General features: G+C 44.2%; 1 protein-coding gene across 1 annotated transcript in view; it reads left to right on the top strand.

Annotated features, from left to right (window-relative positions):
* Nucleotides 1-13,085, top strand: part of LOC119565262 — a 122,200-nt gene extending 109,115 nt beyond the window's left edge. Inside the window, exon 12 of the mRNA XM_043541908.1 lies at nt 11,514-13,085. Within this exon, the coding sequence (XP_043397843.1) occupies nt 11,514-11,744 (231 nt within the window). The 3' untranslated portion in view covers nt 11,745-13,085. The remainder of the gene's footprint in view (nt 1-11,513) is intronic.
* The last annotated feature ends 1,762 nt before the right edge of the window (nt 13,086-14,847 follow it).

Genomic DNA, 14,847 nt, shown 5'->3' with positions numbered 1-14,847 from the left:
GAGCTGTGGAAAGTTCCTCGCTGAGATGTCATAGGAGGCATCCAGGCTGTTAGTGCTCAGGGATTCAGTGTTGATGTTTCCTCTGAAATACCTTAGAATTTCACAACTGTGGGGCAATCTTAAATGGTGTCTGGCTCAACTCATACAGCTGGCTTCACTGTTAATCAAGCTGTCAGGGTGAGACTGGATGTGGGACAAATGAAATTTTTACCTATGACGTGCATGGACTGTGATTCAAGGTTGGGGCATACATCTTTTCAGATCTTCCATGTTCATGGTTTGTCTTTCAGGACTAATGAAACCTGAGTCTTTCTGTATGGAGACTGCACTAATTGTTTTGGTAGATGATCTCCTCTTTGCGATGGATAAAGGTGTCCATTCTGATACTGTTAGATCTATCAGCTGCCTTTGATCATCATAAGATTTTGCTAAGTTGCCTGTGAACCGGAGGATAAGGAGGCCAGGCCATTTTTCAGTGGCTTTATTCTTATTCCTGGGAGGTCACAGGAGTCTGCACTAGACAATTACCCTCCTGCCCTGTTAGTTCCTTGACATGGGGTCTTCAGGACTCCATCATGCCTCCTTTTTTGTGTCCATAGGGCTGTTAGGAAGGCTAGTTAGGAGGCAGGGGCTGCACTGTTTTCACTATGCTGATGGCATCCAGCTTTACATCTCTGTTTCATTTGCTCCAGCCAGTGTTACTCGGTGTTTGCTAGATGTTGGGTTTGGTAGAGCCTGGGGAATGGATGACAACTAGCTGGCTGAAGCTCAATACAGATAAGACAGAAGTGATGTTGGTAGGATGAAGGAAGCAACCAGAAAATATAGTAATTATATCTGCCCTCTTAACTGAGGGTTTGTACCCACCATTTGTGATTCAAGTTTGTAGTTTGGGAAGAACTATTAGATCCCCAGCGGCTGCTAGTTGATCCTAAAGCAGTAGAGACAAGGCCAACTGATTTTTTTTCATCTACGTCAGTCCAGGAGGGTTGTGACCATTTATTTTGGGTACAGAATTGGCTGCCATTATTAATTAATTAATTACTTACTTAATTTGCATTACCAGAGCACCTAGGAGCCCCAGGCATGGACCCAGGACCTCATTATGCTACACACAGTGCAAACACCGATCAAAAGAGATGGTCCCTGCTCCAGAGCACTTGGACCCCAAATAAGACAAGAGACAACAGATGGAAACAGTCAGCTAGATGGAGGAGTACAAGGAAGCAGTACTAGTCAACATGGTAGGCAGTGGTCAAGGGACAACAGCAGACTAAGCGTTGTCAAGTTTTTGTGTAGGCATGATGGAAAAGGAGAGTTTGAAGTAGGATAATGAGTTAGTTTTGTGAATGTTTACAGGAAGCTCTTCCCAAGGGTGAGAGACAGCATGTGAGAAAGCACAAAGGTGCTTGGTGGAAAATTTAACAAGTGGGTGAGGGAAGCTGGCATCATGGACTGACCTGAGGCTTGAGTCGATATTTCAGTAGGGACTGAGAAATGCTAGGTAGTGTGGGGATAGGCTATGAAGGGCCTTGAAAGTGAAGATAAGTAGCTTATGTTTGATGCAATAGAGAATGGGGAGCCAGTGGAGGGATGCAATGAGAGGGGCGGCATGGTCAAAGCAATGGGCTAGGAGAATCATCTTTGAGGCAGCATTCTGAATGGATATGAGATGGGCAAAACTGCATTTGTCAAGCCAGAGAAAAGGATACCAGTAATGGGGACACAAGGTGATCAGAGCCTGGAGGAGAGTTTTAGCTGTGTGGATGGATAGAAAAGATTGAATCTTAGAGATGTTATGCAGAAAGAATTGGCAAGATTTAGACAGAACATGGATTTGAGGACTTAGAGAGAGATCTGAGTTGAAGACGATGCCCAGGTTATGGGGCTGAGCAACAGGCAGGGAAGTGGTGTTGTCCACAGTGACTGAGAAAGGAAGTAGTGTGGGAGGGCCTGAAGGGGGTAGGGAGATTTAAGAACTCTGTTTTAGTCATTTTGAGCTTGAGCTGACAGCTAGATATTCATGAGGAGATATCATCTAGACAGGCTGAGATTTTAGTTTGGGTGGAAGGATACAGGTCTGTAGAGAGGTAGATCTATGAATCATCCCATAGAGATAAAAAGAAAAGGAGTACTTGTGGCACCTTAGAGACTAACCAATTTATCTGAGCATAAGCTTTCGTGAGCTACAGCTCACTTCATCGGATGCATACTGTGGAAAATACAGAAGATGTTTTTATACACACAAACCATGAAAAAAATGGGTGATTATCACTACAAAAGGTTTTCTCTCCCCCCACCCCACTCTTCTGCTGGCGGAGAGTGGGGTGGGGGGAGAGAAAACCTTTTGTAGTGATAATCACCCATTTTTTTCATGGTTTGTGTGTATAAAAACATCTTCTGTATTTTCCACAGTATGCATCCGATGAAGTGAGCTGTAGCTCACGAAAGCTTATGCTCAAATAAATTGGTTAGCCTCTAAGGTGCCACAAGTACTCCTTTTCTTTTTGCGAATACAGACTAACACGGCTGTTACTCTGAAACCCATAGAGATAGTAGTTGAATCTGTGATTATCCAGAGATGATCTGTGCTTTTTTCTCCTTGAGATTACACTACTATAATGGCATTGCACATAGGGCTACATCTTAAATCAACTTGGAAACAGAAGCTAGTGCCGAATGCAATCGCTCACTTTTTAGGTACAGTCTCTCCCCATGAGCACATGACCAATCTCTGTGCTCCAGGACTACACAGGCTCTCTGTTGATTTCCAGGTGGAGTTGAAAGAATTAGTTTTCCCTTAAAAAGCCATAAATGGCTTGGGACCACTGGGCTGATTGTGCCATAACTTCCACAGCTGCAATCAGCTGAGGCACTCATGCTGGAGCTGCCATGGTCTGAAAGAGAGTGAGCTGCCATTGGGAATTCTTAATGCAAAGCCTCAACCTTTAGAATTCACTGTCTCATTCCCCTAAGATTTTTGGAGAGGGAGTGGGGAGCCGAGGTCTGGGTTTTGAGAGTGGAGAGTGAGATTTTCTGCATCCTTGGTTATGGGAAACATGCAGCATTTAGTTTTATTTTGTGAATAATGTATTTTTAAAATATAGCAAAGATGCCAAGAGCCCTGGATAGACATTAGTTAATGTTTTGAATAAATCTCCATTAATAAGTAATTATACGTATTGTAAATTTTAACTGTATTTTCCAAGTCAAAGGGAGCATGGTGTACTGGGTAAAGCAAAAAACTAGGTTCCAGGACACCTCGTTTTTCCTCCTGCCTTTGCCACTGACTTGTTGCATGACCTGAGCAACTCACTTAGCCTTCCTCTGCCTTAGTTTCCCTATCTGCAAAATGGGGATAATCATTAACTGTCTCATGGGGCTCTGATTGGATCCATTCATTGAGGTTTATAAAGCATTTTGATACCTTAGCACAGAAGAGGCTACAGAAGGGCAAAGTATTGTTGTAAAACTTTTGATCATTACTGTTCATTCAAATGAATCAGAATTAACCATTTTTCATTGTCTGAGGTGTTGGAAGTTTCATTTGTGTGAAGAATTTAGATTAGCATTAAATACGGAAGGTTTTGGAAACCATTCACCTTGAAGATTGGCAAAACTGGCATATTCAAAGCAGAAGTGAAAGACATGTTTTATCTGTGTTGCCCTTTGTAATTATGCTGCTGAATAACAGCAGTATTATCACACCAGGGTTAGTGCCAGAGGATTACCCAAAGTTTTTTAAATGGGATGCTAAAGTGGTACAAACAGGTGCACAGACAAAGAACAAAAAGAGGGGGGAAAAGTGAGAGAAAGAAAGCTGAGGCCTTCTAGTTTCAGACACATAGCAAAATTAATGGTTTCTCTAAATGAGTGGCATGGTTAGATTACCATTGAACTTGTAAAATTAGAGGAAGGAGTCAGATTCTTCATTACACTCTTATTTTAATTTAAGCAAAGGGGGTTACCCTTAATTGTGCATTACCTCAAAAAACCTTTTCACTGGAATAATTTTGCAGCAGTCAAAGTGACTCCTAAGAATAATAGTGCTGTCTGAAATCAGCTAGCCAATAGTTCCCTTTACAAACCGTATCCTGCTAACTGAGAATTCTCTTTGATTGACCCCTGGGCACAGACCCAGAGAGAGAGAGAAGACTTCTAAATTAACAGAAAAAGGCCTTAAAATCAAAACAAAACAAAACATGATTTTGCTGTTATAAAGTATTTGTTTGCTGTTGATATTTTCATCGTAGTCTTTTTGTTGATTTGTTGTTTTTATATACTTTGCAACCATCAGGACATTTTTCTCTAAATCACACCTCAAGCACAAGTACATACGTTTGCATGGTTCATTTGTGAGATTAAACCTTGGGAAGCATGTTGCTGTCCCCACTGGGTTTGGAGTGTGTATTTCAAGACAATATACATGGTAGTATTATAAGCATTATGTCCCAGGAGTAAGTGTTAGGGGTTCCATTTTGGTCTCAGGTGTGAGCATTTAGGGAAATTTCCAAAGGGAGCACTGTGGCCATGTATCAGAGAATGCTCTGGATTTGAGGGAAACTTTCCAAGTGGAGGCTGGGTGTGGCAGGACTTCCACAAAATTGAAAGTGGGTAGTCAGACAGAATGTCTGCATTTTCAGCTCTTGGCTTTTGTCTATGGGGAAGGCACTGTGTATTTGGTTATCCTCCTCCCCATGGCACTGAGGGAGCCTTCCAGGCAAGGGGAGGTTGCAGATTGGCTGATGGCAATGGTGTCCCCTACAGACCTGTGAAAAGTCATGTGGGTTAGTAAACCTAGGGCAATGGTGACCTCACAAGGTATGGCTCCTGTTGCATAATGCTTCCCAGATCTCCTCTCAGCTGATCACATAGGTTCATGCTGGCCTTTGGAGTATGCAGTAATGCTGGGCTGCTTGCACCTTTGTCATGTCAAGAAAAACCTACACTAGTCTTGGCTCATAGACTCTGTTTGAAGGATAAGGAAATCTCTGAGCCAAGGCCTGCCTCGCTCTCTTCTTTCTTTCCTTCACTTGCCTCAACACCTGGGCCTGGGTATGGTTCGATGTTCTGCTGCAGGCAGTGACAGATGCAGGAATGAAAACCCAAAGATGCACCATCCCTCGGTGCCATCACCCTCCCCTCTGTCCCATCCCTTGCAAAGTCTCTTGCCTTGGTCTGCAAGGCTTTGCTGGTTCTCTCCATTTCTCTGTCAGAATCATTCTAATTCTCTCATGTGTATTTGGGTTTTTTTAATCAGTGAGGACTGATGATCCTGGGTGTCTGGTGTGCAGAGCAACCAATGAGTCGCCTGTGATTTGTAGCACAGTGTAAGACAGAAGAACCTGTCTGAGCACATAGGGATCTCTGCATATCTTGTAAAATCAGCTACCGCACTTGCATTTGCATGAGTGATATTACAAAGCACTCAGTGCTATATCTAAAATAGGAATCAAACCCTTAGCCGAGGAAAGGGCTATTTCATAATTAGTTTCAACTGGAAGCCAGAGGGCAGTTGTGGTGGAGGTGGTTCAAAATCTTCCTTGAATTAGGCTTCTAATTTCACTATTAAGGCAAATCTTTATACTGGACAAAACTAGACCCCGACTCTAAACTTGAATCTGAATTTTGTGGCTCTGTCCCAACTCTAGCGTTAACAAAAACTCATAGGGTTACTTACCTGAACTGACTTCTTGAGTCTTATCCTATTGCTTACTACATCCCTAACTCAGGTTTAATTGTACAGTTTCCTTTAACATTCTTCCATTAACTTTATTACAAGTGACGTAGCCACCTTGATAGTCACTGTACATGTGCAATTTCCATTGACTTCAGGGGGGGTTCCATTCAGACAGCAGTTCCAGAATAAGGCTGTGTACCTCTAATGTACTGAAAGGTGCAGTGCGGAGAAACAGTCCTGTGGGCTCAGCATAGAATACAGCATCTTCCAAAACTGGCAAGTCATACCAGGAAACCTGAGCGTAAATGAAGAATCCTCATTGCTTGGCTACATGAGAAATGGGAACTTAACTCTTGTTTTCTTTGCAGTTTGTGTGCATCTATCAGGGATGGAGAATCTTCTCTGGACATTAATTATCTCTATTAATGTCATCGGATTTGGCTTTTCTATATATGGCCACTGGGGAAGTCAGGGCTATAAAGGGGTGGTGGCATGGAAGAGCAGATTCCTAGTTTCTGCAGAGCAGAATATGAATCCATTGTATAAATGATGACGAAACAGCTGCTGGCTCAGAGATAGGGAAGTCTGGGGAGCTTCTGTGATGGCACTTTTCGGCCAGAATTCCTAATGAGTCAGTAAAACGTCATTCAGCTGTTGGGCCCCCAAATGTTAATCTTGCATACAACTCCTAGTAGTGCTATTGGCTATCCTGACTAATCAGAATGCACAGGATTTCCAACTAAGACTGTGGCCATCTCAGTGCTGGAGCATGGCTGTGCTCTGTTAATTAGAGGATGGCAGTACTTGAAAAGAGAGTTTCTGACAGATAAAGTGATTCTTAGTGTAGGGTCTTAAAATCCCAGCCGGTAAGCTGTATGACCGAAACAAACCACACTGAGTTGATGGCATCATGGGTATACAGATGACAACAGCCCTATGATGCCCCATCCCTACGTTCCCCTGCCAGATCCATTCTTGCGTGCCAGCAAAGGCATTGAAATTGCCTGGGTCAAGACTCTCAGCAATTTCAGTCCCCTGCTCACTCTCAAGAACGCAAGCCAGCAGGGGAGCCTAGGGATAGCAGAGTACACGTGCATGCTCTGTCTGCAACCCCAGCAAAACCCATCACCATTCTGATTGTTGTTTTGATCCTACTTCATGCTTAGACTCTTCCAGCCTTAGTTTAGGAGGGCTGGTATTTTTAACTTCTGCATCAGGGAAACATGTACAATAATGGATGGTAGGTTTTAAGGTGAGGCTAATTTTGATTTCCTGGTGAAGACTAAAGTGGTGGCTCTGACCTAATAATAATAATAATAATTAATTTACTGTTGTTGTTATTTCATTTGTATTCAAGTAGTGTTTCCAATCAGGATCCCAGTCAGGATCAGGCCCTCTTGTAGAGCTGGTCAGAACCTGGAATTTCCATTCTGTGGGAAATTCCAAAATTTTGAATTGTTTTGTTGTTCCAAATCAGAACAAACTTTATTGAAATGAAACATTTTGACTCTATTGAAACAAGTCATTCAGATCATTGTTAGTCAAAATTCAGCACTTTTTGCCAGAAGAACAGTCAGTCAGAAAACCTGAGGTCAGCTCTAACCTCATTGTTCTCCGTATTAACATAGACTAGAAAGATTTCAGAGTAGCAGCCGTGTTAGTCTGTATTCACAAAAAGAAAAGGAGTACTTGTGGCACCTTAGAGCTGTAGCTCATGAAAGCTTATGCTCAAATAAATTTGTTAGTCTCTAAGGTGCCACATGTACTCCTTTTCTTTTTATAGACTAGAAAGGCAGCTTACAGTCTAATAAAGCCTTTTATATGGTTTGGGTTCCACTTCTTTGGCAGTCTGCTTCTTTCCCTGTGCCACACTGCAGCAGACATGATCAACTGAGCTTCCCAAGATAAATGAGTCTTGGTTAAAATGTAAAGGGGCTGAAGGCAGGGCATTCTCATCCTTCCTTGGTCTGCCAGAACTTGCATTTGATGACTTTTTGGTCACGTGGCAAAATTCACTTGTTTCCCTTGGGTTTTTCTGCAAGGATTTGATTGGGGTGAAGTTTGTTGTGGGTGCAATAGGTTGTTAGGTGTTTTGCTCGCCAATGTAGTTTTAAAATGTTTTCAGTCATGTTGGTTGGCCAGATTCTCAGCCAATGTAAACCAGGAGCCCTTTGAGCACCACTGATTTGCACTAGCTCAGAATTTGACTCATGCAGCATGTTTTTAATTTTGGTTGATAGAACGTGATAAGTGCAAGTGGAAAAAAACTAGGGGGATATTTTCAAAGTCACAATGGCAGTTAGGTATCTATTGCCTATTGAATCTCAGCGGGAGGTAAACACTCAGTGGTCCATTTGGACCACTGAAAACTTCCGACTAAATAAATACTATCAGGGTTAGTCTGACATCCTTGAGTTGAGTGTGTCCCTTTAAGTATTTTTCCCCTATTTTAGATGGGCAGAGTTGGGGGTAAATCCTGACTGTTGCTTTTGGAGCACAAAATAAATATCAGACGGGCTTGTTTGACAGGATTGAATACACTGAGTAGAACTTAATGCTGTACAGTACGTGTCACTTTTGTTAGTGGGAACTATGTGCAGGAGGTTTCTGGGAACATGGAAAATATAGGTAGCTAATAAAAAGATTCTTGGAAAAAAGAAACAGTTGTTGATTTCTGAGGTCTAAGGGAGTAAACAGGAGAACAGCAGTAGTTGTTGTTGAGTTGTCTTAGTATGACACAAAGCATATGGAGGCACAGCTGCTTGGAAACTGAGATGGAGGTATCATTATGTTGAACTGCCCTTGCAGTATGCACTGCATTCACTACAGAAGAAAGAGGCAATGCTAAGTCATGCAGCTGTGATGTGCCATGACACATGCGAGTGCTTGCTGGTGTACTCTGCCAGTGCAGTTGACAAACGGAAGGCTGTTATTATCATTTCTGTGGTCTGCTCTGAACCACAGCTCACTCTTTGTTCCCCAGGTAGCCGGAATACCATTGCAAGCCTACAGGCTCTCTGTTTTGTAAGCACTGGGCATGGTAAGGTTTTAACTGCACTGTGCTTGTGCGAGAGGGTTCTCGGCAAGCTGTTCTGCACGTGAAAGCATTTCTTGGGCCACTTGAAAGCTTTTGGGGATTTCTCGCCAATGCGTTTCGTAAGGAGGTGTTTGTCACTGTTTATTTGAAAAGTAATGGAACTGAGGCATAATGCCTGTAGTTGTTATTTAGCACACGTGGTAGTGGTGGTCAGGGCTGCAGTACTGAAAATGCCCCCTGGAACCCTAGGGATGACCTATGTGGGGAGGAGGGGTAGTCATTACAGTTCACATGAGTAACTTTGTTTAAGAGGAAGGATGGTCTTGGGGCTAAGGCACTGGCTCTCAGAACATGTTGGTTCAATTCCTGCCTCTGCCACAGGCTCCCTGGGAGACCTTAGGCAAATTGTTTAATCTCTTTGTGCCTCAGTTCCCTATCTTTCCCTATTTATACCCCCTCCTTTCTTCCACTCTTTATCTTCTCTGTTTAGTTTTTCAGCTCTTTGGGACAGGGACTGTCTCTCAATATGTGTTTGTACTATGTGTTTGCCTAGGGCAGGGCAGGGCAGCCCTGATCTTGGTTGGGGCCAAAATGATACCATAATACAAATAATGAACAACACAGTGGGCTTGTGCTCCACTATAGAATGCAGAAGGAGACAGTGAAAGTACAAAGTGCTGACAGAAGTGCAGAAGAAGACTAGTGATTCCAGGGAGTAACATCAGGGATGAATTTTTCCCAGTCTGTATTTTTAAAATGGTATAAATATGTATGTTCTTGTATTTGGCTCTGAAGGAGTGCATTATGGTTCTGAAGGAGTGATCAGGAGTTATGGAACATGCATTAGGTAATGCAGATTGTCTCAGGATGTATGTCCAGAGCAGACTGCAAGAGTTTCAGATTCCCTTTGCAAAAATATTACCTTAAATGTAAAAAACAAACAAACAAAAAACCCATTCAAACATAGTTTGCTTTAACGTTTTTCTTGGATGTGTGTTTGTGTCTGTACTCTTCCAGCATGAGCGATCAGACGGCAGAAATGGAAAATGAAATGCTTTTGTTTGTTTTTTAAATCCATCTCAAATACAATTCTGCACCTGCGGTGTTAACTTCCTTATACAGCCTCATTGCTGACCTCAGCCTTAATCTGCAGGGACCAAACTCTGTATGGGTGAAAGGTCAGACCAAGTATTGACTAAGCCTGTCCCTGCTTAGCTATGCGATCCTGTGCTCTTTTTGAGTACAACAGTCTCATCAATTTCAGTCCCCTGCTGGGACACAAGACTAGAGCTGGTAGAGGAGCAGAGAGGTGGTGCAATGTGTATCCATGCATTAACTCCACTTGCTCAGAACAAACCCCGGGTCCTGGCTTGGTTTATTATGAGTCACTCAGCTCAGCAGCTGGGATGTTTAGATAGTTGCATCTCTCATTCTGGAGGGCGGATATTTTCTAGATGGGGGCAACACATTAAAAAAACCCACAAGTTTTAGGCTGGGCCAGTTTGGGGCCCGTGAGGCTTGGCAGTATCACATTACAGCTGTGGACCCTTTAAGCCTGACCTTGGATATATCCTCCAAGTTTTCACCCAGAACTTCAAGCACATAAATTGAGTAGCTGGGATACCTAACCACCTGATTTGCACAAGCAAATGCAATTTTCATGTGCAAACTTAGAGGTGGGCAGCCACAAAAAAATTGCACAGGCAAATATTCAGGCACAAACCTAGTGGCTGGATTGAAGTCCCTCCTTTGGGTACATCTCCACAACAGCTGGGCATGTGCCTCCCAGCCTGGATTGACAGACTTGTGCTAGCTTAACTCAAGCTAACACGTTTAAAATAGCAGTGTAGGTGTTGCAGCATTGATGGAGGCTCAGGCTAGCCAGCCAAGCTCAGACCCTGGGGGTTAGGTGGGCTTGAGAGCCTGAGCTGCTGCCCAAGCTTCAGTGTCCACCCTGACATTTTTAATGTCCTAGTTCAATCCAGGCTAGCATGAGTCTGTCCACCCAGGTTGGGAGGCTCACTGCCTGCTGCCATGGAGACATACCCTTTGAAACTCTGGCCTCTAGTGTTCCTTTAGCACTGTATTATTATTATTACTTAGCTCTCAGACATCACATTTCATCAGTAGAGCTAAAAGTGCATTACAAAGAGGCCCAGTATCATTTATCACCATTTTACAGATGGGCAAACTGAGGCACAGAGAGATGATGTGACCTGCCCAAGGTATTTGTGGCTTATTGCCCAGATACTGTTATGATTCTCTATGCATCTCTAAAGTGCTTCTAAGTATTTACCAGTCGATAAAGATTGCAGTGGCAAGGGAGATTCCTGGGTTGGCATACAGCTAGTAGAGCCAACTTTGCACCAGCCCCACCTGACGCAGACAACATGTCAGGTCCTGCTGTGGGCTGGGCAGGGACATTCCATAGTGGAAAGGGGTGTGATGTAGGCTGAAGGGAGTGGGGCAGGAGAAAAATTTGCTCTGCTCATCTCCAGCTGGCAAAGCATGACCTCTAGAGGATCATTCTAGGCCAGCATAAATTAGAACAGCCCTATGGTTGCTCTCTTTTGTGCTGGGGGACAGCTTGGCCATTGGCTGCCCACAGGATTAAGGGAGGGGAAAAAGTGGTTTAGAGCCACCTTTGCCTTTCTCAGCATACTCAGCTACACAGAGCAAGAGCCAAAGATTGCATCCAGACTGTCTGACAGGTAGCTGACTTTGTTAGTGAGGAAAATAAGCTGGAAATGAAGGAAAACTGGTAATAAGAACAATAACCTCCTTACTGTTTTCCAGCAATTATTTCTGTGGAATATTGACTCTCACTCCAGCAGCATCACCGTGGACCAACTTTTGGTAGAGCTGAAGGCTGGAGGGATAAGTGAAGAGCATGAGAAAGCCGTGCAGAGAGAACTGAGACACATCCAGAAACTAGATCTTCTTGATTTCTTGACTTACCTGCCACTTTTTGTTCTTATCCACAATTCTGTCATTGCCAATCCACTGGATGATTCGAGAACAATCTGACCAACTACCTTAACTCTAGCAGAAGGGAACCTGATGTCTTATGAAGGCTTCTGATTTACCATTTTCCAGCAGACACCACAGATTGCGGTGATGGTAAGGAACAACATATCAGAAACAAAAATTGCAATTCCAATCAATACACTAGTACATGTAAATACAGCAAGGCCTAATCTGCAGCCGTCAGTCACCTGAGTAGTCCTTGCAGGAGTAAATCAGATAGAGGCTCAAATACTGAGATTTGTAAATGTAAATTTTAAGGGTACATTTGGCACCCACAGAGACAGTGGCTGAGCCACAGTCCTGGAAATGTTCCCAACAATTAAACTGTCAGGGTTTCTGTGATGCTGTAGCCCCCTTTATACATGAGGGGCCACATTTTCAAAAGGTCTCAGCAACCACAATTGTGCTCAGACTGGCTACTTCATGTAGGTGCCTTGAACGGGAAGAGTTGGATCCAGAGCTCTTTTGAAAATCTGACCCGTTATCTGCCTTTATAATATATTTTTTTAAAATGATTATAAAATACTAATGTAATGTGTAGGAATTCCCTTTTCTCCGTTTATCTCAGCCAGTGCACTTTTAAGTCTGGTTACTGTGACTGGCCTATGACTATTGAGAATCAACAGGTTATTTCTAGTGTGTTGTGAGAAATAGGCTGAAAGCACGAAGGATTAATTTTGCCTTTTCAATCTGATCACAAACGTTTTGAAATTATATTGTTAAACTATCATTGGGTAAAGTGAGATAAACAGCATCTGGTTCAGGGTAGTCAGCCAGTGACGGAACCTGGATCTGCCTAGAAGAGTCAAAAGTAAGAAAATGTATCAGACAAAAGCTGATCCCAGCGGGCTTGCAAGGATGTTGTCTCATGGGGGATGTTGATGTCACATACGGCAAAAGCAATTGTGTATATAGGTGGCAATCTATAAGACCTTACGATAGACTCCTATGGAACCTTTGCTTTGTCTTCAGGGGGAGTTTTGTTTTACTAATGTTAGGCATGTCCAATGATTTTCACTGTGTATTTGTAGCAGTCACAGGTCTTTCACAAGGATTTTGCTTAGATACCTTATGCAAAGCACTCTGGACCAAATCCTGAGCTGGTGGAAATCAAAGTATTGTACCATCTGAGGTAGGATAGCCAACTTTCTAATCATACAAAACAGAACAACCCTACCCTGCCCCTGCCCCACCCCTTCTCGGAGGCCCATTCGTGCTCACTCTCTCCCCGCTCCCTCCGTTGCTCACTTTCCCCCGCCCTCACTCACTCTCACTGGGCTGCGGCACGGTAGGTGGGGTGCGGGAGGGGGGTGAGGGCTTCAGCTGAGGGCATGGGCTCTGGGGTGGGGCCAAGGATGAGGGATTTGGGGTGAAGGAGGGGGCTTAGGGCTGGGGCAGGGGGTTGAGGTACGGGGTCGGGGTATGGGCTCTGGGCTGGGGTGTGGGCTCCAGTGGGGCCAGAAATGAGGGGTTCAGGGTGCGGGAGCGGGCTCTAGGCTGGTGCAGGGTGTTGGGATGCGGGATGTGAGGACTCCAGCTGGGGGTGAAGGCTCTGGGGTGGGACCAGGGATGAGTGGTTTGGGGTGAAGGAGGGGGCTCAAGGCTGGGGCCAAGGGGTTCAGAGTGCAGGAGGGGTTGAGGTCTCCAGCTGGGGGTGTGGGCTCTGGGGTGGGGCCCAGGATGAGGGGTTTAGGGTGCAGGAGCAGGCTCTAGGCTGGGGCAGGGTGTTGGGGGGGTTGCAGGCTCCAGGAGGGTGTTTGGGTGTGGGAGGGGACTCCGAGCTGAGGCAGGGGGTTGGGGTGCAGGAGGAGGTGTGGGGTCCCAGTGGCACTTACTATAGCTCCCAGGAAGTGGCCACCAGGTCCGTGCAGCCCCTAGGTGCATGGCGGCCAGGTAGTCTCTATGCACTGCCCTCGTGCCTGATGGCGCCGCCCCCACAGCTCCCATTGGTTGCAGTTCCTGGCCAATGGGAGCTGCAGAGCTGGCACTAGGGGTGGGGGCAGCATGCGGAGCCTCCTTGGCTGCCGATGCGCCTAGGGGCCGCAAGGACCTAGCAGCCGCTTCCGGGAGCCGCACAGAGCCAGGGCAAGCAGACCCCTGGCTTAGCCTCTGACCCTTGCTGTGCCGCCGATTGGACTATTAATGGCCCCGTCGGCGGTGCTGACCGGAGCCGCCAGGGTCCCTTTTCAACCGGGCGTTCCGGTTAAAAACCGGATACCTGGCAACCGGCAACCCTAAGCTGAGGTCCTGGCAATATATATTTAGACCCTACACATATTTTTGTGAGTGTCTGCAAAGCCTTAATCAGAATCCAGTAAATGCATACAGTAGTTTGGTATAATTATTGCCTTGAAACATGCCTGAGATTCGCAATCCTCATTGATTTAGGCTTTAAATACATATCTAGACTGTTTAAGTAATAATAAGATAATGCACTTGCACTAAGGGAAAGTTATAGGTTGACTTAATTATATGTTTGGTTGATCAATTGAATGTGAAAACAGTTAAATCAATATTTTATTGCATCATTGTAAACTGTGGGTAGGGCTTATTAGATTACGGATAGTGGACTGACATTCAAAAGCATGTAACTGAATCAAATTCCAAATAAACATTATTTGTGCAATTTAGAAACAGTTAATACCTTCCAGTTGAGCAGATTTGTTTCTAATGAGTATAACAGCTGTTTATTTAAATCATAGGCATGCAGTATTTAAATATGATACTAATTCACCTGGCAATTCAGTCCAGAGCACTTTGTGAGAAGCTTTGTCACAGTGTATTGAAATAAATCCAGCATTACACAACTGTACCTGTTTCATTTTACAAAAGAAAAGGAGTACTTGCGGCTTATGCTCAAATAAATTTGTTAGTCTCTAAGGTGCCACAAGTACTCCTTTTCTTTTGTGAATACAGACTAACAGGGCTGCTACTCTGAAATCTGTTTCATTTTAGTTGTTCAGTTCTCTGTGTGTGTTTTTTGCCTTTGAAAATGCTAAAATATGTATGGCCTAATTTATCTGTTCTGTCTGCAGAACGATGTGAGTGACAGCTTCAGTGTGGTGAACTAGACATCTATGGTCTTCCAACTCTGGACTGTTCA

This window comes from Chelonia mydas, chromosome 1 (assembly GCF_015237465.2).
Source record: "Chelonia mydas isolate rCheMyd1 chromosome 1, rCheMyd1.pri.v2, whole genome shotgun sequence".
Classification (NCBI taxonomy): Eukaryota; Metazoa; Chordata; order Testudines; family Cheloniidae; genus Chelonia; species Chelonia mydas.
Note: the sequence above shows the minus strand (reverse complement) of the source record. Positions and strands in the feature narration are given on the sequence as shown.